This window comes from Culex quinquefasciatus, chromosome 1 (assembly GCF_015732765.1).
Source record: "Culex quinquefasciatus strain JHB chromosome 1, VPISU_Cqui_1.0_pri_paternal, whole genome shotgun sequence".
In the NCBI taxonomy this organism is placed as follows: Eukaryota; Metazoa; Arthropoda; class Insecta; order Diptera; family Culicidae; genus Culex; species Culex quinquefasciatus.
Window position 1 is genome coordinate 52,888,856 of NC_051861.1, and position 20,961 is coordinate 52,909,816.

At 40.6% G+C, this 20,961-nt stretch overlaps 1 protein-coding gene across 2 annotated transcripts in view; it reads right to left on the minus strand.

The window, feature by feature from the left end:
- Positions 1–20,961, minus strand: part of LOC6046772 — a 64,555-nt gene that overhangs the window by 5,073 nt on the left and 38,521 nt on the right. For both annotated transcript variants that reach the window (XM_038250691.1, XM_038250692.1), the window contains 4 exons: positions 8,096–8,385; positions 5,603–5,901; positions 5,270–5,530; positions 702–3,286 (listed from right to left, as the gene is read on the minus strand). In XM_038250691.1, coding sequence (XP_038106619.1) covers positions 702–3,286; positions 5,270–5,530; positions 5,603–5,901; positions 8,096–8,385 — 3,435 coding nt within the window. The remainder of the gene's footprint in view (positions 1–701; positions 3,287–5,269; positions 5,531–5,602; positions 5,902–8,095; positions 8,386–20,961) is intronic.

A 20,961-nucleotide genomic window follows, 5' to 3' on the forward strand; every position in this document is an offset into this window, starting at 1 on the left:
GCTCAGTACCCTTGCCCGGTGTTGTCCCGCGTCTACGGGCAACGTGAGCTTGCTGGGTGTCAGGGGCATCACAAAGGAAGCTTTGGCGGTCGGCGTGGACGGTGGCATAATGTCACGAAGCACACCGTCCAGCTCGTCATCGTTACATTCCACGACGTCATTGTCCAACTCAAAGCTTCCATCCGCAAGGATGCTTTTCCGTTCCAGGTTGGACTGGCTAAAGACCTCGTCCGAAAGGTTCAGCAACCGCTCGAAGGAACGCGCAATAGATTTGCTGTCCTCGTCAAAATCGACATCGCTGATTTCCTCGTAACCGTCGTCTTTGTCACTGTTTTGATCCATCGACCGGGCATATTTACCGGAATTGTGAGATCCGCTCAACTCGACCGCTTTATTTCCGTTCGTTTCCGCTAGTTGATACGAGTCGGCAGCGTCGATATCGATTTTGAGCGAGTTTGCACTCCGGTAGCTGTTCCTACGGTTGACGGTGGTGGCGTTGCTGGAATTTAGGTCAATGTCCTCATTTCGCAGAGCGAGATGAAGGGACGGTGACTCGTGAGGGGTGGGGGTAGAGTTTTTCGTCTTGAATGAGAATGACGGGGGTGCGTGGGGCAATGGCCGCCGTGCGGAAGGCAAAATTACGTTCCTAACTCTTGGTGGACCTATTCTAGATGCGATTATTTTTGGATATTTTGGCTTACCTGTTCGATACTGTAACGGTTGCTGTTGCTGGTGATGATTTTGTAGCATTGTTGGTTCCATGTAATGTACCGGTTGTGGTTGAGTGGACGAAGGTTTTGAGGTTTGTACATTAACGTAAGCACCCTTAAGAACACCAGACGACATGATGTTTGACGATGATGAAGATGACGATGCTGGGGATGGCTGTTCGTTTTCCTGTACGGCACTGTGTGGTAGAATGGAGACAATTGGGGCCATCCGTGCAGCAGCAGCTAGTTTGTTGGGTCTGTTGATGAGCTGTGGAATTGCTTTTGTTTTCAGCGCTGATTGCGATATCACTGGTTTCACTACGATTGATTTTCTGTTTGTGAGCCCTCCACTCAGCAATGGAGACGATGCAGCAGGAGCAGCATCCTTTTTGCGAATCTCTTCCAACGTGTTTGTCGTCGTCGTAGTTGTTGGTGTCGTAGTTATGTTGGGAATGCTTGCCACTACTGGCACAGCACTGGAAGCAGAGGAGGAGGCTGTCGTCGGTTGTACGTCTTTCACAAATGGACCCGGCGCAAACGTGGTGTGCGCACCTTTTCTCCTCTTCAGACTATCCGAACTGTAGATGACCTTGCCGTGCGCATCCAGTTTCACGCGTGCACCCCTCTTCGTATCGTTCGTCGTCGATGCCTTTTCCCCTACTTCGTTGTCGTTGCTCGTGTTGTGTTGTGCTTTTCCGCTTCCGCGAGGGGTGGCGTTCTTGTCGGAGTTGGAGAGAGCAGCATTACTCTCGCACCGCATGTTGCACGGCAGTTCATTCAGCGATACGTACTCGGTCTCTTCGTTCAAATTTCCCGAGAGAACCGTGGCCAAATTGCGTTTTACCACATCGTTTGAATAGTAAACACCGCTGCTCTGCTGTGGTTTTTTGCTGCTCTTTACGTCGGCGATTCGGACGTACTCGCCGGTCACGTCGTAAATGGGTTCGGTGTTTACGTTTTCCGTAATCGACGCGTCCTTGCTGGGGGACTTCTTCAGCACTCCCCTCAGCTTGCCAAACATGCTGTTCAACGGGAGCAAAGTGTTTTTCTTGAAACTGCTGGAATCTTTCTTGGAATCGAATGATTCGTTTTGGGATGTCTCTGCGGGTCTTTCCTTCTTTCGCTTCAAGGATCCATTTTCATCGTCACTGTTTGTCGGTGTGATTATGCACATCGATGGAATTCGGCTAGTGTTGATTGTTGTCTTTTCGCGAATTCTTTCGATTCGATCGACACACTCCAGATCCGACGATTCGGAATACTCAAATTCGGAACCGCTCCGTACACGTTGCGTAGGGCTTGAATTAGCATTGGATTCAATGGGAGAAGAGCTCGTATTGTTTCCACTGTCAGGTGATTCGATTCGATTCTTCTTATTCTCCTCCTCCTGATGAATCAATGCTGCCACTTCTTTTTGCAGCAAGTTTCCATTTCGCTTGATTGTTCCCGTCCTCTCCAGCGTACTACCGACCGTACTGCTGGAATAGCTTCGTTCCAGCGTTCCATTACTAGCCGTGCTATTACTACGGTTCAACTTAGTGAGTGAACTCTTGCGTTCTGGCACTGCCGGTCCGATTAGGGAGTTTCGTTGTCCATCCGCCAAAACTGTACAGATTGTCCCTGCGGAGCTTGTGGTGGTGGATGTCGACCCTTTGCCAAACAGCTCGTACTCATTTTCCGGAGAAATGACCGTTTGATTGCCCGAACTTTCGAACGAAGTTGTACTTGAAAGAGCGGTTGTTGAGTGGAGAGGCGTTGCCGGTTCTTCTTCTTTGAGGGTCTTCAAGCCAGAGTCCACGTGGAAGGAAGTGTAGTATCCTTCTGTGTCACACGAGTACACCGAGCTTGTTTCACCACCTTCGTCATGATAATCGTACATTTGTAGGTCAGGGGTGGCGGTTCCCTCACTCGTTACACTGCTGGACGCCGACGTGTTCAAGAACCTACGTCTACTGATGATGGAGCTGGGAGGACCGCTGGATACCGTGTGGTGATTATGATTCAACGATGTACTAGAGGCACTTGATTTAGGCTGAGTGGTTGTCGTGATTTCACTGCCGATGGATGTCCTGCCGGACTCGGAACTGGCGCTCCAGTTTCCACTCGACGAGTGCGGTTCGTCCTTATTGCCAAGAGCAGTTCGTCGCTGCCGTCGAATCGACGAGGATTCGCGCAGCTTCACCGGGTTGATCGACGCGGGCATGCTTGTACCGGTGGCACCGGCGTTGGAAGTGTGCACAGTGATGCTCCTCTCTGACGAAGAGTAGGAAGGCTTTCGTTCGTGCGAAAGTTTCACATCTTTGTCAGAAATCTTGCGTTTACTGTTTCTAGTCGTATCAGAGATATTAAAGTCATCAATATCTTGAACTTTGTCCTTCGAGTCACGGTTGTTTATCATGCGCAGTCGGTTGCGGCCCCACTGCTTGAGTGAGTTAAAGTGCGATAGCTTAATGCTGTTCTTGGAAGTGTTGATGCTTTCCACTGTCGTCGATGGAGATTCTTTCTTAAGTATGTCACTTGATTTGCTACGAGGAACCAGGTTAGTAGAAATGGTAGAGGAAGTAGTGGCATCGTCCCTGTTGGAGAGAAGATTGAGAAAAGGGTGGCGTTGATTAGCACTGTACCCCAGTATTTGCGATAGTTTGCTGATGTTGCAATGGGGAAGGAGAAACTAGTCGGAAATGTTCAAACTATTAAATTGTATTGATTATGTCGCAATAACATCAATCTTATATCAAAAATTGCATCCGTTCATTACAGTTAGTTGTACATTTTCATTCTGATTGTAGTAAATTGTGATTAGAATAATATATAAGTAACTACACATGAAAATGGAAACCACGAAGCCATCTCAGAACATTTTTAAACGTGAATAAGAAATTTCTTCGTGTGTGAATGGGTTCTGTTTGTGTGTGTTATTCGGACACCATATCTAGCAAACATTGACTAAAATAAAGGATATAAGTGTTCACTGATAAGGAATTACAAAAAAAAATACAACATTCAACCTTCCAAATTTACATTATTTTTTACTGTGATGTTTTCACGATCATTCTTATGTATTGCACATGATAAATAAACAAATGCAAAATGAAGTGTAATTAATGGTTCATGCTAATCCAACAAATTTAAATCCTTAATGGTGATTCGAAGAAATCTATTATCTTGACTGTGGTGAAAAACATACACAGTAAAAAAATGGATAAATTTGGAAAATGTAATTTTGAAAGGTTGAATATTACCTCTTTAATGTTGTTAAACATTCAATTTAAACTAAAAAAGTGACTTTACACCAGAAAAGTGGTAATATTACATATTTCCAGAGGGAAAATTACACATTTTTTCTGACATAAAATATTTACCCCTTCCCAGATGTAATATAACCATGATTTTTTTTTCTGTGTAACAACCTTGATCAAATAAATAAAGTATTTGAGGGTCACTGTCACTGATGTTTCGTCATGGGCCTTTTCTAACCTGCCAACCTGTTCCCATCGACAGATTTAAATTCTAGAAAATAATATCTCAAATGTATGCTAAAAACGAAATGGAATCATTTTAAGCAATAAAGCACTTTGGGAAATCCGATTATAACAACCCATGATGAAAAATCTGAAATTTTAAGCATTTAGTTTCAGTTGTTCAACTATGAGATCATTTTCTAAACACTACTTTGAAACTCTCACCATTTTTTTTAAATTTAGCTCAAAATGAAAAAAAAAAAAACAGAACTTTTCCGACATCAATTCATATAAAATTAAACATGAATTGTTTTAAATTATCACGAGTCTTTTTTAGCTATGTAATTTCTAAGTAATGATTTTGACTTCTTAAAACAAATGTTTCGAATTGTTGATGAATGAAAATGCACAACTTGTAGAGAGAGCAAACTAATGTTATGAAACTCAAACATACGCGAACCCGTTGACTGTTTCACAAAGCATTCGAAATACTGGAGTTTTTCAAGGCAACAATAAAAACGAGGGATAATGAATGTATGAGATTTGGGAAATCGTTCGTGAGTGCTAATGCAACAAAACATTCATGATAACACACATGCAACATCAACAACGTTAGGAAAACATTCCACAGGCAAAGATTAGAGGGGGGTTGTTTTAAGAGGGTTGATCAGTAGCATAAAAACATATACAACAGCACACGTTTAAGCTGAACCACACGCAAAATTCGAATAAACGTCATGCTCAGGTCTCTGGTCTGGTGGCGGACGTTTTAACGAGGATGTAAAGATTCATCGTTCCACCCACGCGGACCACGGATGCCAAATAATTAATGATGCGGAATAGAAGCGAATTTGTGTAGATAATTTTGACTCAATTTAGTGAACGAATCCAAACACGAAAATTTTCGCAGTGACCTTGATGTTTGGCGTTCGTTCATGATCGGTTTGGCCGGAGAAGAAAAAAAAAAGCAATTCCGAGTAATTGTATAACCACTATTCGCCTGCGGTTTTTATCTTCTCCCCTTCGACCATGTACGTTCGTAGGTGTGTCTGTGTGTGTGTGCTCGTATATGCTATTCTAGACATTGGCTTAACTTACCCATTGTTGACCACTTCCGCAATTTCCTTCTGGTCCGTTCCAGCGATCGTGTTACGTCGTTTGCCCCTCGATCGTCGCGGTCGGGATCGTCGTCGGATCGTGTCACCGTCGCTTCCGTCCGGTTGGCCAGCGGCACCAGCTGCTCCCGATTCCGCGGCGTGCTCTGCTGCGGACACAAAGTGCAGCAAAGACTTCCTGGTAGTACACATGCGATCGAACCGTCGCCCGGAGGTGTCCACTTTGATGGTTTCCGCAGGGAATCTACAAGCAAGACAAAAAAATGTGGATATAATTGATGGATTCACGATATACACGGATTTCGGGGGTTCATACTTGAGCGCAATCATCTGGCACTGCTCCTCCGGCGATGGTAACCTGTGATCAAGTGGAATGTCCGGCTCGCGACCCGATCCTCGGGTGCTCCGGTCGACCACGATGATGTCATCGGTTTCATCGAACGAGGCACTCGTTCCAGCCTGATACGAGGGTGATCCATTCTGCGTAGTGTTGTTGCCAGCCAGGTTGGCCGAACTGCTGTTGCCTGCTACGCGGGCCGTGCAGTCCGGAGGAACTGTTATATCACCGATAGCTTCAATTGATGTCCACTTCCTCAAGTCATCGATCGCTGAGGGCTGTAAAGAGACACACAGACGGGAGAGTGACGTTTAATAACCGTTCATCAACGATCGCATCCATCGTTGAGCTTAACCCCAACAGAAAAATGGCCATGATCCGAACATAGCCCGAGCAGTCATGATTATAGACCTTGCAATCAGCAATAGTTTTCCGATTGACGACGAGCAAATCTCTTCGTTGACTTTTTTCCCCCTATCCGCAACGATAATCAGCTTAACCCAATCGGTCAACGAGAGATAATATCCTTCCCTTGCACGCACGAAGCGCGAATTATAAGTTTTGCGCGTGCTCACACACTTGTACGGAAAGCATTAATTATAGCACCTTTTTTGTACGCGGTGGCGGTACGTTAATACGTACGTAAACGCGATAAATCAAATCCAACCAGGAATGGAAGAGCATAGCAAGGTGTGAAACAAGCATATTCTGCCGCTTGAACGTTTGCATTTTTTTAGCACTTGAAGCATTGGAGCTCAAATGCTCATTGCCATGGTCGTCGCACTTTCGCAAAAGCGGTCGGTTCAAGCGCGGGAAAGATTAATGTGGCTTGCAGTGCGAATTTGTTTGCAGGTTAAGCGCGGCTGGAAAATGGGTCATTACGGTTTGTGTTATCATTTGAGTGTTTACCTGAGCCGGACAGAAATTCTTCTTTTTGAACTTTAATGAGGTTTGCAAACTGGAACGTTTGGTAAGTCCACGCATCCTTCCTCCCCTGTAGATTCTGTTAATTGTGAACCGTTCCTGGCTGCGGTAAACACGACACAGTAGGGCTGGCCGCTTTGGTTATTGTAGTTGACTTTCGGGTGTTCTCGGATGTATTGCAATTATTAATGTTGACAAGAAGAGTGCTTAGGGCTTTAGGTCGTAGATGGTCCCAGAGCACTACACTCAAAGTAAAAAGTTTCCTTTTTCAAGTTTACCCGTCGTCACCCTTTAAAAAGGTATAGAAAATGTACTGAATTTGGCATACCCTTTTGAAAGGGTGACGCCGGGTGAACTTTAAAAAAGGATAGAAAGTATTCTTTTTGAGGATTGAAAGTACCCTTTTGAGGGATACTTCTGACTTTGAGTGTACATAGTATTTTTCAGGAAAGTGGATCGTACAATAGAATAAATTGTTCATATGTGACGTACATATTTAAAAAAAAACTTTTTTTTTATTTAGACAATTTAATTATTGATTGTTTATTGCCAACTCAAATATTCTGACCGTTGCAAGAAATAAACCGTGTGTGCGGTTTTGCGTAAATGAACCCCTGAACCCCGCCCATCGATTGCCCATAAAACAGATGTTGCATCGTGCTCACACATAACAATTATGAGAAGAAACTTTGCCCATAACCTACCGCCACGTGTCGTCCGTCCGCTGTAAGGTAATTTGTGAACACATTCGCCATGTGACACCGTGTTCGTTAAACGGCGACGACACCACCGTGCTTGGAGTAGTAAACCACGTGACATTGCGTAGCTGGTCTGGGAAAAGGTCATCCACAAAAAGAACAATATAAAAGGACCAACCACCGGGCCGCAGTAAACGCAGTTATTATGTCGTCGTGGTCGTGCTTTCTTGTCGCTCGTTGCTTTCTGACGATCACTACATAGAAATTATGGTTGAATTTTGATCAAAAAGTCAAGTATCAACAAAAAATACTAAGATTTTAGTAAATCTTAAAGCACAGAACCTATAATGTGACAAGATAGCATGTTGGCGACGATGCTGTGTCTTACGCTAGCCTCAGTTATGGGAAATAAACTGTGACCATACGACGAATAAAAAAAAAAACACGTTGTTTTGCGTAATTGCGTGAACGTGTGAGCCACAACTTGGGGCATCCAAGAGGGGGTAGTTCTGGTAATCTACTCTTGAGAGTAGTTTTGTGGGCCTCACTGGAGTTGTTGTTGTTGCGGATGAAGGCTCCAGGTATAGAAAAGTTGCTGGTCAGAGCTTCGTTGCATAACCGTTTCGCCATCTTCTTTTATATGCTCAGGGGATATACAACTTATAATGACCATCACTTTATGGTGCACAAACTGTTGTGGTCATTCTGCAAGGAGAATTGAAGACATCGGTTGTTATGGGTCAGAAGACCATGAAGATGTCAAGTTAGAGAAGTCACATTTTTGATTACGACAACGTTTACGAAATAAATGTAAACTTGGAATTTATCGGCTGTGAATAAAATAACTCACCAGTCTCGTTTCGATGTCCATGTCGACCTTGGCCTTGAGCTTCCGGCGCGTCTGGCCCAGCACCGGCGTGCACAGGAAGGCGTCCGAGCTGCGGCGACCCGGCATGGTGCCGTCCTGGCCCAGGATGCGGTCCATCTCGGCGATGGCCGGCACTGGCGTTTTCGCGGCCGCATCGTACAGCTGCTGGAGCGTATCCGATCGCGTATCGGCAGTAAACAGGCAGGTCTCGATGCGGTATTTTGTACTGTGGTGGTTTTTGATCTGGGAGAACGTGACCAAATCACTTTCAGCTGTAAGTAAAGAAGATAAAGGGTTTTAGTTACTTATTCTCAAAAATTAACTATCTACGGCAAAGCATCACAGTCGATTTCAACTTCAAGATTATTCAAGTCGAAATCATAAAAAAATGCTTAGAAGAACCAATTTTCACGTGTTTGTTTGCCAACACACTGTTATCAGCAAAGGGGAATCGATTTCGAATCCCACCGTTATCAGTGTGTTCTCTCACGAGTGTAAACATTATAGGTGATGCTCATTTGTCAAGTCGTGGTGCCACTTGAAAGCTGATACGCTGGGAGTGTTTTGGAATTGGTGCAAGTGCATGTGATAAGGTTGAGGGAAGCCTTCTTGTTAAGGTTACGGACAAATTATTTTTGGTATGACATTTTGTTGTGTCTGAAACGTGATACCCATAGCCAGTAATCAATGAACGTTTGAAAACAAAATTTCTTGACACGTTGATATTGAGGCGTGACACCAGTCGAGAAGCCTTAGGATTTTGGTCATGCGAAGTGTGTTTTCAAAAGAATGGAACTATTCGGTTCACACTATGCGGAAAGACATTTGAAATTGTCTTATCATGATTCAAATTTTGAAAAAAAAGATCTTGTTTCCAAAACCAGCTAAACTTGAGTAATTTTTATTTTTAGAATCTTGCTCTAAACAATTTCCAACTATACCGAGGTGTTATTTTAGGAACTGCAATAACCCTAATTACGGGATCATTACTCTGGGATTTGCTCTGTTCAACTCTTACAGCTCAGATGATGGAAGAAGATACCCGCTAGAAACCGTTCTATCTATTCCGTTCCATGAGTCCGATCGTGAGAACACCGCGAAATGGAGAAGGAGCAAAACACGGCGGCGAAGACACGGGATTGTGAGAAGACGCATTCCGTCTGAATGACGCTGATGACGACGGTGGCGTCCCGATTTGTCAACGAAGTGCTCTGTTGATTTAATTCTCAACGTTTTGAAAAACTTATACATTTTTCACAGCTAAAGGATTCAATTGATCGACATTTGATGTATAAATTATTATCATACCATTCAAAGCTGAAAATAAAATGAAAATCTACCATGGATCTAACTCTAGATCTAACTCCTATTTAGCAATACGGCTCTAATGTCAAAAATAAAGAAAATAAAAATGCACCCAAAACAAACTGCACTGACATTCAATGATAATCGAGCTATTGACAACGTTTGGCATCTTTAACACCAAACAATAATGAACTTTACCCGCACTACTTCTAGTACAGCAGCGCTTTGCCTTTCAGCTACCATCAAGGCCGACAACTGGTCGCATCGGATGTCAACGCAGTTTACTAACATCCGCTATCGTAGTTTGTCTGGACATTACGTCAAGAAAGCACGAGTCCAACGCCCTGTTGTTGTCATACGAGCGTTCACCTAGTGACGCTACGCTCACAACTGGTGCTGCTACCGGCACATGATTTATCCCGAAACATTAGTTTTCCCCCAAAGAAGCTATTTTTAGGAGCGAACCAGATACGAACACTACGAGTGGTAATAGGTGTTGGAAGAAGATCGGAAAAGATCGCGACATGATGTAGAGAATCTGGCAAATTTGGGCTTATCAACTGTAAGATTTCGTGAACTTTTAGAGACAAATAACGCTTATGATTTTATGACCACAAATAAAACAACTGGACGAGATCTTGATTGGAGAAATGGCACTGCGACCTTTTTTAACAATGGCCTACAATGTTGCTGACCAAGGGATGAGGAGTACAACAGTTTTTTTTTTGTTCAACTTCCACCATATTATCGATGGTCTTTCGAGATCATTATCAAGAACTACGCCGCCGCCGCCGGAGGTTGCAGCCATCGACCTCGAGCGTGTCCCAGTAGATCGTTTTGGGCACCGTCATCATCATCATCACCATCGGCGCAGGGCAAAACAGGTTTTCGAAAGGAACCGTAATCTACACATAACTATTTAATTGTGGACTCCTGTCCGGGGCTCGACTCGCCAGTACAACAGAGCAGTCGATACTAAAAGCCTTGTCAGCAAACAACAACGAGAGAAAAAAAAAACGCGCTCTTCCCAGAGCAGCAGTGGCCGCCGCACATATTTTTGTGTAAAGTTGGCCCGAACCGGACCAAAGTCGCACTTACTATATACGGCCATCAGGAAAACCGGCTGGCCTGGCTGGCTGGTTTGGCCTGGGCCTGGCAGCATAAAAATGGGAAAAACTTCTTCTCTCCGCGTCTGAATCGATAATGTTGCAACAATCGCAAACTGCCTGGGCTGTGACCAACTTGGAAGCTCTGAAACATGAGTTAATGCACACGGTTTGGTGGTCGCCAAACATCGCTGTCCAGCAGCAGCGGCAGAAGTATTGATTAACGGGTTGACACGCTGGAGGGACATCTGGAAAAGTTTGATGGCGATAATGGGTTGTTCTGGAAACTGTAATTTTAAAAATTGGATAATCGTGACTGCAGGATGATGAAATAGCAACATTTCGGGAAATTTAGCGGTGATTTACATCATATGCTTCACATTCTTTTGTATTATTTACATTCCAGAAAATATTTTTTACTTTCTCTCAAATTGTTATTAATATTGACTGTAAGGGGCGAGGTGGTTATATGCATCCTGGGGCGAATTGGACCACCTGTGTTTCTCTAAATGAGCTTATTCTTTCGTGGAAAGAAAATGCATTCGTGTTGGGGGAAATAATAAAGCTAATTTACGCATGGACGTCAATATTTTTTAACATGAATTTTAGATACACGGTAAAACAAATTTTGAAACATACGATTCGACACGTTAACAAAATATTTGTTGAAAAAAGAGTGGAGACACTTGTACTTAGGGTTGCCAGGTTTCATATAAATCTGGAAATTTTTCATGTTTCAGACAGAATAAAGATTAATCATTCAATCAGAGATCAATCATCTGTGTACGATTTTGACAGAATTTGACAGATTTTTCAGATTCTGCGATTTTGAACATTTTTGTGATTAACATGTACGATTTAAATTAAAAAAATCCGCTAATTAAGCAAGTAATCATTTCAATGATTTGGAATGATTTTTTTTTTCATTTAATTGAAAATTTAATTTTTCATGCTGCAAAATCAATTTTCCGTCTGAATTCTACAAGCTTTTGAATTCTTTCATATCGTCATAAGTGTAAGATTGTCGTTTGCCACAAGTTTCCAGATAATCGAACTTAGGATAACCGACGCTTTGGATAATCGAGTATTTACTGTTATGTTGAGAAAGTTGATCTCCCTTCAGAAGTTTGACGAAAACTCGACAAAAATGTTTCGTATTCATTAAAATGTTTCATTCTATGAAAGTTAAGGTGGAACGGGAAGGCACAACGACTTGAGTTTTTGAAAGCACCTTTAAGGAAAATGCCGTTGCGGTGCTCAAAATACCGCTATTATGAAAAAAATATGCAAGCCGAGATTTTGATGTCTATCGATTCCTTACACACATCTTTAGGAGGGCCTTGTGACGCGGTGGTTAACGGCTTCGGCTGCCGATCCCTATGTTGCTGTGGGAGGCGGGTTCGATTCCCGCCTTATCCTCCTGGCCTTCTATTGGATGGGGAAGTAAAACGTCGTTCCATTTGCGTAAAAGAGGCTTTGGGTGACTCACCACACATAAACTTCGGACACCTAAAAATGAGCAGAAACTTGCAACAGAGACCACAAAAGACCCGGGGGTCGTTGAAGTGGATTGCTTTGCTTTTGCGATTCCTTACACCATAGGGCACCTCTGTGCAAAAAATAAAAACATTCGCTGATGGAGTTTTCGAGATACAGCCCTTTTAAGATGTTACATCCGATTTTAATAAGAAAACCAAAACAATCTATACAATTTTAGCATTTCAAAGAAAATGTAATTCGAGATAATGATGTTTTTTGCTTCATATGACTGTCAAGTATCTCTGGGCCAAGTTTCAGAAGGTTTGCTGATGTAGTTCTCGAGATACAGCCAATTTAAAATGTTATTTCCGACTTTTTCAAAGATAATTTCAGCACTTTAAAGAAAATGCATTTCGAGATAATGATAAATATTGCTTCATATGACAGTCAAATATCTCTGGGCAAAGTTTCAGAAAGTTTGCTGATGTAGTTCTCGAGATACAGCCATTTTAAAATGTTACCATTGTATTAATTTTATAGATTTCCTTAGAGAAAGGCGGAAATAACATTTTAAAATGGTTGTATCTCGAGAACTACATCAGCAAACCTTCTGAAACTTGGCCCAAAAATACTTGACAGTCATATGAAGCAAAAAACATCATTATCTCGAATTACATATTCTTTGAAATGCTAAAATTGTAGAGATTGTTTTGGTTTTCTTATAAAAAATCGGATGTAACATCTTAAAAGGGCTGTATCTCGAAAGCTACATCAGCGAATGTTTTTATTTTTTGCACAAAGGTGCCCTATGATGTAAGGCATCGATAGACCCCAAAATCTCGGATTGATATTTTATCATAATAACGGTATTTTGAGCACCTGTTTTTATTACATACACTAAATAACAAGACAGTGACTGTAAAGATCGACGAAGTTTCCCTAAAGGCGTTATTGAAACAATGGATTGTAAATGAGTAGAAAGTTAAACATTAAGTGCTTAAATCAAGAGTTTAGCTAGGATTATGGTTCGAGGAGAGAAGGGGGAGGAGGAGGGTTCATCTCGGAAGCCACACCCCTGGCTACGGGCCTGGTTTAATCAATTTTATGTAGATAAATAAAAATTATTGAAGGTTCATTCACTGTCATAATTCAAGTTCGAACAACAGATTCATAAAGAACCGTCACTAAAACTTAACAAAAATATTTAAAAAAAAACTTTTTTCACCAGCCAAGAACAACGGTTAACGGTTCATTTTGTCACAAATCGGTCACATGGCGGCGACACACACAGGGACCGTCACACCAAAATGGCACTGCTGATATCCAGGCCCGTTTTTCTTTCGATACATCATTGCTGAGCTGCATGCTGCAACGTGATGGCATTTTTTCCTCCTCTTCGTTTGTGCAAGCTAATTTGGTAGCTGCTGCGCGACAACATAACAAGTGCGCGTTCAACCGCGCTGGTGGCGGCGATCCTTCTGTGATGCTCTTTTTTTTTTGCTGCTCTCGGAAAAGTTAACGACCTCGTTTGGATTGGTTATTTTGCTGGGCTCGTCGTGTGTTCAAAACAGAACTCGAGAGTGAGGTCGTCGAAACGAGATCCGATTTTAACATCTGATCCCAAAGTCGGTCGGGTAGTCGTAGTAAAGTGGAGCGGTTAGTATTTGTTTATCTTTATGGGTTAAATTCACTTTAGATTATTTTTTTTTTGGGAAATAATAAATATGAAGCGTTTTTGTATGTACGCAATGGCTGAAACAGAGGCATAAAAACATAACTTATTACACTAGAGCGTATATGGTGTGGCTGTTACACAATCTTACAAAATTTCATCTCTGAGATCAAAGAATGTCAAAATGGTAACATTTTAATTCTGCAGTTTTGAGAAATATTTGATTGTCCCAGAGATTTTCTCTCATTTTCCAAATGGTTCCCAAACAATATGCTAGCCTAAACATAGTTTTAAAAAGCTGAAAATATTATCAATAAAACTTAATCATCGTGGCTCAACATGCCAAATTATTTAAAAGGAAACACAAAATCAGCTGGTGGCTGTTTTTATTTTGTCGGACCGTGTTATTAGTTCATGAGGAAACGAGAAACTGTCTACATTGCTTTGCCATCGTCCAGTGAAAGCATATTTCACAGGATGATTTAAAACTGTTCCGCTCTAATGCATTGCTGCTCATTTGCTTTACAAATTAGAGTATTCTGGTCGCTCGTGGTGCTCCATCACATCGTCCCACTCTCTGCATCTGTTGTGTGTGTGTGTGTGTGTGTTGTTAGTTTTTTTTGGGTAGTCACCCCAAATTTTCATCATGGACAGGTCACACCGTAAAAAATGAGTATCGAGATAATCATCTCGATGAGTGACATCGTACACTGATTGGAGCAAGTTCATGTTTAGGATTTCTAGTTGCATTTTAACAGTGCAAACAAGCCTTGGCAGTAAGGTCTAACATCCATCAAGAAGAAACAACTGTTAGTGGTTGTGGGTTAGAAAATTAATTACATCAAACACTCATATCGTGGTTAAACTTTATTGTAGTGCCACTTGAGCAGACTTTTGTGTGCACAGTTTACACCAAACAACAATTTACGAAAGTGGTGGCACTTGTTAATGGTGCGGCGGTATACATGCTCAGTGTAAATTGAATTGCAAATTTGAGCACTTCAGTGAAGAAGGGACACGCACGACTTTGTTTGCAGTGAGAAAATCTTGTCCCAACCAGTAGCACCAATTAACACTTATTAGTTTGGGAACTTCAAGTGGCTTAATTTGGGCGCACATGAGTGAGTTTGAATTAAAAAATAGAACATTAGCATATCCAACCGGCTCAAGCCACCATGACTATGAGTTTGTCTTCACAGCTCACCTTCTGATGATTGTCAGAACCGTGGCATTGTACACGGTAGAAGACATCCGCTCGAAAATGGTCATTATTTATAACCCCCATTTCGTGAAAATGCGTTCAAGGCAGAACAGCCGCGGTAAAGTCATTTGGAACCGTGTGCCATCATCTTGTGACAAGTGAGCAGGAAATGTGCTAATCAATGGAATTAAAATTTTTTGCGCATCGAGCGGTTTGGAAACATTGAACATCGTTTAGTGATGTTCTCTTGCGTAGTTCGTTGCAAGCTCTTCGAAATTTGATCTGCAATATTTATGCTTCTATCTAAAGTCAAATTTGCTAAAGCAGTTTTTTCCAAACTCGTCGTCGAAAATTCTACACCATAGAAAGAATGCATAAAACTGAATATTTCACGAGCAATTCGGCCGGCATACAAATTGATAAAAACGATCCCAGTGTCTTGCGAACCTTCGTGGTGAACGGACACTAGAGCTGCGGTATTTTTTACTACCTAAGCTCAGAGTTATTTCAAAACAAAATTCATAGTCTTTTTAAAGACTACCTGAGTTATTTTCCAAAATTCTAAACAGTCTTTTCAAGACTAACCCCACCTGAAATTTTGTTGTATTTTACAAACGAAGCCATCTTTTAAGAGAACTTTGCTTGCAAAATGCGTCAAAACAAAGGTAAACGCAAATCTTCTGAAGATTTGGTCGTTACGTCGGTGAAGCGTTTGAACGCTAAACCGGCTAACGGAAACAGAAAAAGAAAACAGCCTCTTCTGAGGTCTGATTCTGATTCTGAATGTGAGGTCAATCCTCCAATTCCATTGACAAACAGTTTCGGTGTTTTATCCGAAACTGATGACAAGGAACCTTCTCCTCGTACTGAGCTTTCTGCCGTCGAGAAACGAGTAAAGGCTCCGCCAATTGTAGTGACTTCCGTTTCCGATTTGGCCAGCTTTCGAACGCAACTGAAGAATTGCAAGGAAACTTGCAATTTGAAAGTTTCGTTCCAGCTTGGTCGAAGAGGAGAATGTCGCTTGTTGACGGAATCTTTACAAGATCACCAAACTTTTGTTGGTTATTTGAAAAACCACAAACACAATTTCTACACGTATGAGACCAAGAATGCTCGGCCATTCAAGGCGGTCTTGAAAGGTCTCTCCAACGACTTGTCGGTGGATGAGATCAAAAACGAACTTAAGGTGTTGCTTGGCTTTGCCCCATCCCAAGTAATACCAATGAAGAAAAAATCAAACGGGAATATTTCTTGCTTTGGTTTGACTTCACAATTTTATCTGATTCATTTCAACAGAAATGAAATCAACAATTTGAAACTTTTGGACAAAGTTCAGTTTTTGTTCCATGTACGGGTAAAGTGGGAGCATTTTAAGAAACATGGCGGTAATGGCCAGAATCTGACCCAGTGCCGGCGTTGCCAGGCATTTGGTCACGGTACTGATCATTGCGCCATGGTTCCAAAATGCATGGTTTGCGGGGATTCTTCTCACGACAAGGACAATTGTCCCGTGAAAGAAGTCACCCAATTTAAATGTGCAAATTGTGGTGGAAATCACAAATCAAATTTCTGGGATTGCCCCATCAGAAAAAGGTTTTGGATTCTCGTGCTAAGCATCAGCCGAAATCCAAACCGAAATTTTCTCAAAGTCAGGTTGTACCTGCATCTTTAAATCAAACGTTCGTGCTGTCTCACTCGAACAATTCTAGAAATACCCCTACCGTGGAAAAGTTAGGTAACAACAATGGCATTTCTTATGCTAACGTCGTTTCGGTTTCATCCACGAATTTTAAATCCTCTACCAATCTTTCTGAAATTGGGCAGGTACCTCAAATCTCATTTGAAAATTTTTCTGCTGGCAACGCTTTGGGATCTTCTGATCTCGGCGATGTTACGTTTGAAAAATGACTTTTTGCAAAACTCACTGTTTGGTTTGATTCAAACAATGAGTAATGCTACATCCATGATGGAAGCAATCCAGATTGGATTAAAATTTGCGAATGATGTTGTTCTTACCCTGAAGTTTAATCATGGATCTAAGTAATTCCATCAATATTATGAATTTTAATGCTCGCTCTTTAAAAGCGAAAGAAAATGAATTTTTCAACTTTTACGAGTTCATAACGTGCATGTTGCTGTTATAACCGAAACATTTTTAAAAACTGGCACTTATTTGAAAAGTGATCCAGATTATAAAGTTATAACTAATAACCGAATGAATCGAAATGGCGGTGGAGTTGCAATAGTTATCCACCGTAGTATGACTTATAGCACGTTACGTGACTTTAAGTTAAAAGTTATTGAAAGTTTGGGCATTGAACTTGAAACTTCTTTTGGGAAAATTATGATTGCAGCTGCATATTTGCCATTCCAATGCACTGGGGAAAATAAAAATTATTTCAAAGGGGATTTGAATAAACTTACTCGGCATAGATCTCGATTTTTGATCATCGGTGATTTTAATGCCAAACACCAATCTTGGAATAATTCAAAAGTAAATTCCAATGGTAAAATTCTGTTCAGAGATTGCACTTCTGGTCTTTATTCGGTTTTATACCCGAATGGGCCAACTTGCTTTTCTTCTGTTAGAAATCCATCAACAATTGATTTGGTGTTGACAAATCAAAGTCAGTATTGTGGTCCTTTAGTGACTCATGCTGATTTTGATTCTGATCATCTTCCAGTAACTTTTTCACTTTCTCATGAAGCAGTTACCAGACCCAATAGTTCTGTGTTTAATTACCACAAAGCTAATTGGGACAGGTATCAGCATCATATTGAGAATAATTTAAATCATGATTTTGTTTTAGAAACCAAAGCTGATATTGATTCAGCCTTGGAATCTTTAACTAATGCAATTTTGGATGCTAGGAATATTGCTATTCCTAAAGTCCAAGTCAAATTTGATTCTCCCATTATTGATGACGATCTTCAGCTTCTGATTCGTCTGAAAATGTTCGCCGAAGACAGTATCAACGTTCTCGTGATCCTGCACTGAAGCGAATTCAAAAGATTTGCAAAAGGTTATTGACCACAGATTCACTCTCCTGCGAAATGAAAAGTTCGCAAGAGATGTCGAACAAATTAAACCTTATTCCAAACCTTTTGGAAACTTTCAAAGGTTCTTAAGAAACCTCAAAACCCATCCCTTCTTTAAAAGATGGTGATAATATTCTATTAACTAATGGGGAAAAAGCTCAAAAACTTGCTCAGCAGTTTGAGAGTGCTCATAATTTCAACTTGAATGTTTTGAGTCCTATTGAAAATCAAATTTCAATAGAATTTCAGAATATTGTTGAACAAGAATTTTCATCAGATGAAGTTTTTAATACGGATCTGAATGAAATAAAATCTATTATCAAAAATTTAAAAATATGAAAGCCCCTGGTGAGGATGGCATTTTTACATTTTAATTAAAAATTACCAGAAGCAACTTTAAGTAGCTTGGTCAAAATTTTCAACAAATGTTTTGATTTGGCATATTTTCCCAGTAGTTGGAAAAATGCCAAAGTAATTCCGATTTTGAAACCGGATAAAAATCCTGCTGAAGCCTCAAGCTATCGGCCCATTAGTTTGCTTTCATCTATTAGTAAATTATTCGAAAGAATAATTCTTAATAGAATGATGACGCACATTAATGAAAATTCAATTTTCGCTGATGAGCAGTTTGGATTTCGCCTTGGGCATTCAACTACTCATCAGTTGTTGAGAGTTTCAAATTTAATTCGAAGCAACAAATCTGAGGGCTATTCTACTGGCGCTGCTCTTCTAGACATAGAAAAAGCATTTGACAGTGTTTGGCATAAAGGTTTGATTGCGAAATTGAAAAGGTTTAATTTTCCGATTTATATCGTGAAAATTATTCAAAATTATTTGACGGATCGTACTCTGCAGGTATGTTATCAGAATAGCAAATCTGATCAACTACCTGTACGTGCTGGCGTCCCTCAAGGAAGCATTTTGGGTCCAATTTTATACAATATTTTTACTTCTGACTTGCCTGATTTGCCCCCAGGATGTCAGAAATCACTTTTTGCTGATGACACAAGCATCTCCGCCAAAGGCAGAAGCCTTCGTGTCATCACAAGAAGATTACAAAAAGCTTGGATATTTTCAATTCTTATTTGAAAGAATGGAAAATTACTCCAAATGCTGCAAAACTCAACTTATTATTTTCCCTCACAAACCAAGGGCTGATTTTCTTAAACCAAAAAGTCATCACATTATAAAGATGAATGAGGTAAATTTAAAGTGGGAGGATCAAGTGAAATATCTTGGACTTGGTTTTGACAAAAACCTTACTTACAAGGATCACATTGAAAGTATCCAGGTTAAATGTAACAAATATATTAAATGTTTGTATCCACTTATAAACAGGAATTCTAGACTTTGTCTCAAGAATAAACTGTTAATTTATAAACAAATTTTCAGACCTGCCATGCTTTATGCTGTGCCGATCTGGACAAGCTGTTGCTTAACCAGGAAGAAAAAACTTCAGAGGATTCAGAACAAAATTCTGAAAATGATTCTGAAACTTCCTCCCTGGTTCAGCACCAGTGAACTTCATCAATTAGCCGAAGTTGACACTTTGGATGTTATGTCCAATAAGATAATTGATGCATTTCGACAAAAATCATTGCAGTCTTCAGCTGCATTGATCCGCTCTTTATATAGTTTATAAGTTAGTTTTAAAGTATCCCTTTTCCCTTTTGTACATGTAGGACCTCCTACATTTGAAATCACTGAATAGCGAAAGCTACAATATTTCACGAATAAATGAAAGTTGCTAGTATTTAAAATTGAGGTGAAAAGTCATCGTTTGTGATTGGACACTCAATAATATTTTAACTGAATGAATGTACATGGAAAAGAAATTTGAATAAATATAAATTAAAAAAAAAAAAAAATAAAAACGATCCTGGCCCAAGTTTCGACAATATCCGCTCGGGAACCTGCAAAAGCCGCACCGCAGTAATTCCATCAATAAATGCTAGGGAGTCAATAAGGAGTAGGTACCATGTGTGTCCCGCTTGAGGGCCCAAGTATTACAATATTAAACCCTGATTATCAGAAAACAGGACAAAGACCATCTTGTCGATTTTTTGGATACACACTTTTTTCTCATTCTTTTCGACGGATAAATTATTCATCGTCACTTACGGGGCCGGTGCGGGGAAAAAAAAGTTTAGTCCTTACCGTTTGCTTCCTTCAAACATCATCGGCAGTTTGCAACAGTTTCTAGTTTCTACTGTTGCTTTGCTTTGAAAATACCGATGGTTTTGGTTGGCTAGGGTGGTCATTTCAGATCGAGCTAAGCTTTTGTCTTAGATATTTGGGTAATTCTCTACCAACTCACACGAAATCGGGAAAAGTTGCCCCGACCCCTCTTCGATTTGCGTAAAACTTTGTCCTAAGGGGTAACTTTTGTCCCTGATCACGAATCCGAGGTCCGTTTTTTATATCTCGCGACGGAGGGGTGGTACGACCCCTTCCATTTTTGAACATGCGAAAAAAGAGGTGTTTTTCAATAATTTGCAGCCTGAAACGGTGATGAGATACAAATTTGGTGTCAAAGGGACTTTTATGTAAAATTAGACGCCCAATGTGATGGCTTACTCAGAATTCCGAAAAAAAAACGTATTTTTCATCGAAAAAAACACTAAAAAGATTTAAAAATTCTCCCATTTTCCGTTACTCGACTGTAAAAAATTTTGGAACATGTCATCTTATGGGAAATTTAATGTTCTTTTCGAATCTACATTGACCCAGAAGGGTCATTTTTTCATTTAGAACAAAATTTTTCATTTTAAAATTTCGTGTTTTTTCTAACTTTGCAGGGTTATTTTATAGAGTGTAACAATGTTCTACAAAGTTGTAGAGCAGACAATTACACAAATTTTTATAAAGCGACATAAGGGGTTTGCTTACAAACATCACGAGTTATCGCGATTTTACGAAAAAAAGTTTTGAAAAAAGTCGCTGTAAATCGGCATAGATGTCAGAGGTTTGTATGAGAACACATTTAAACTTTTTCAAATCTATTTTCAAGACATTTAAATATATATTTTCATCTATCAACAAAACA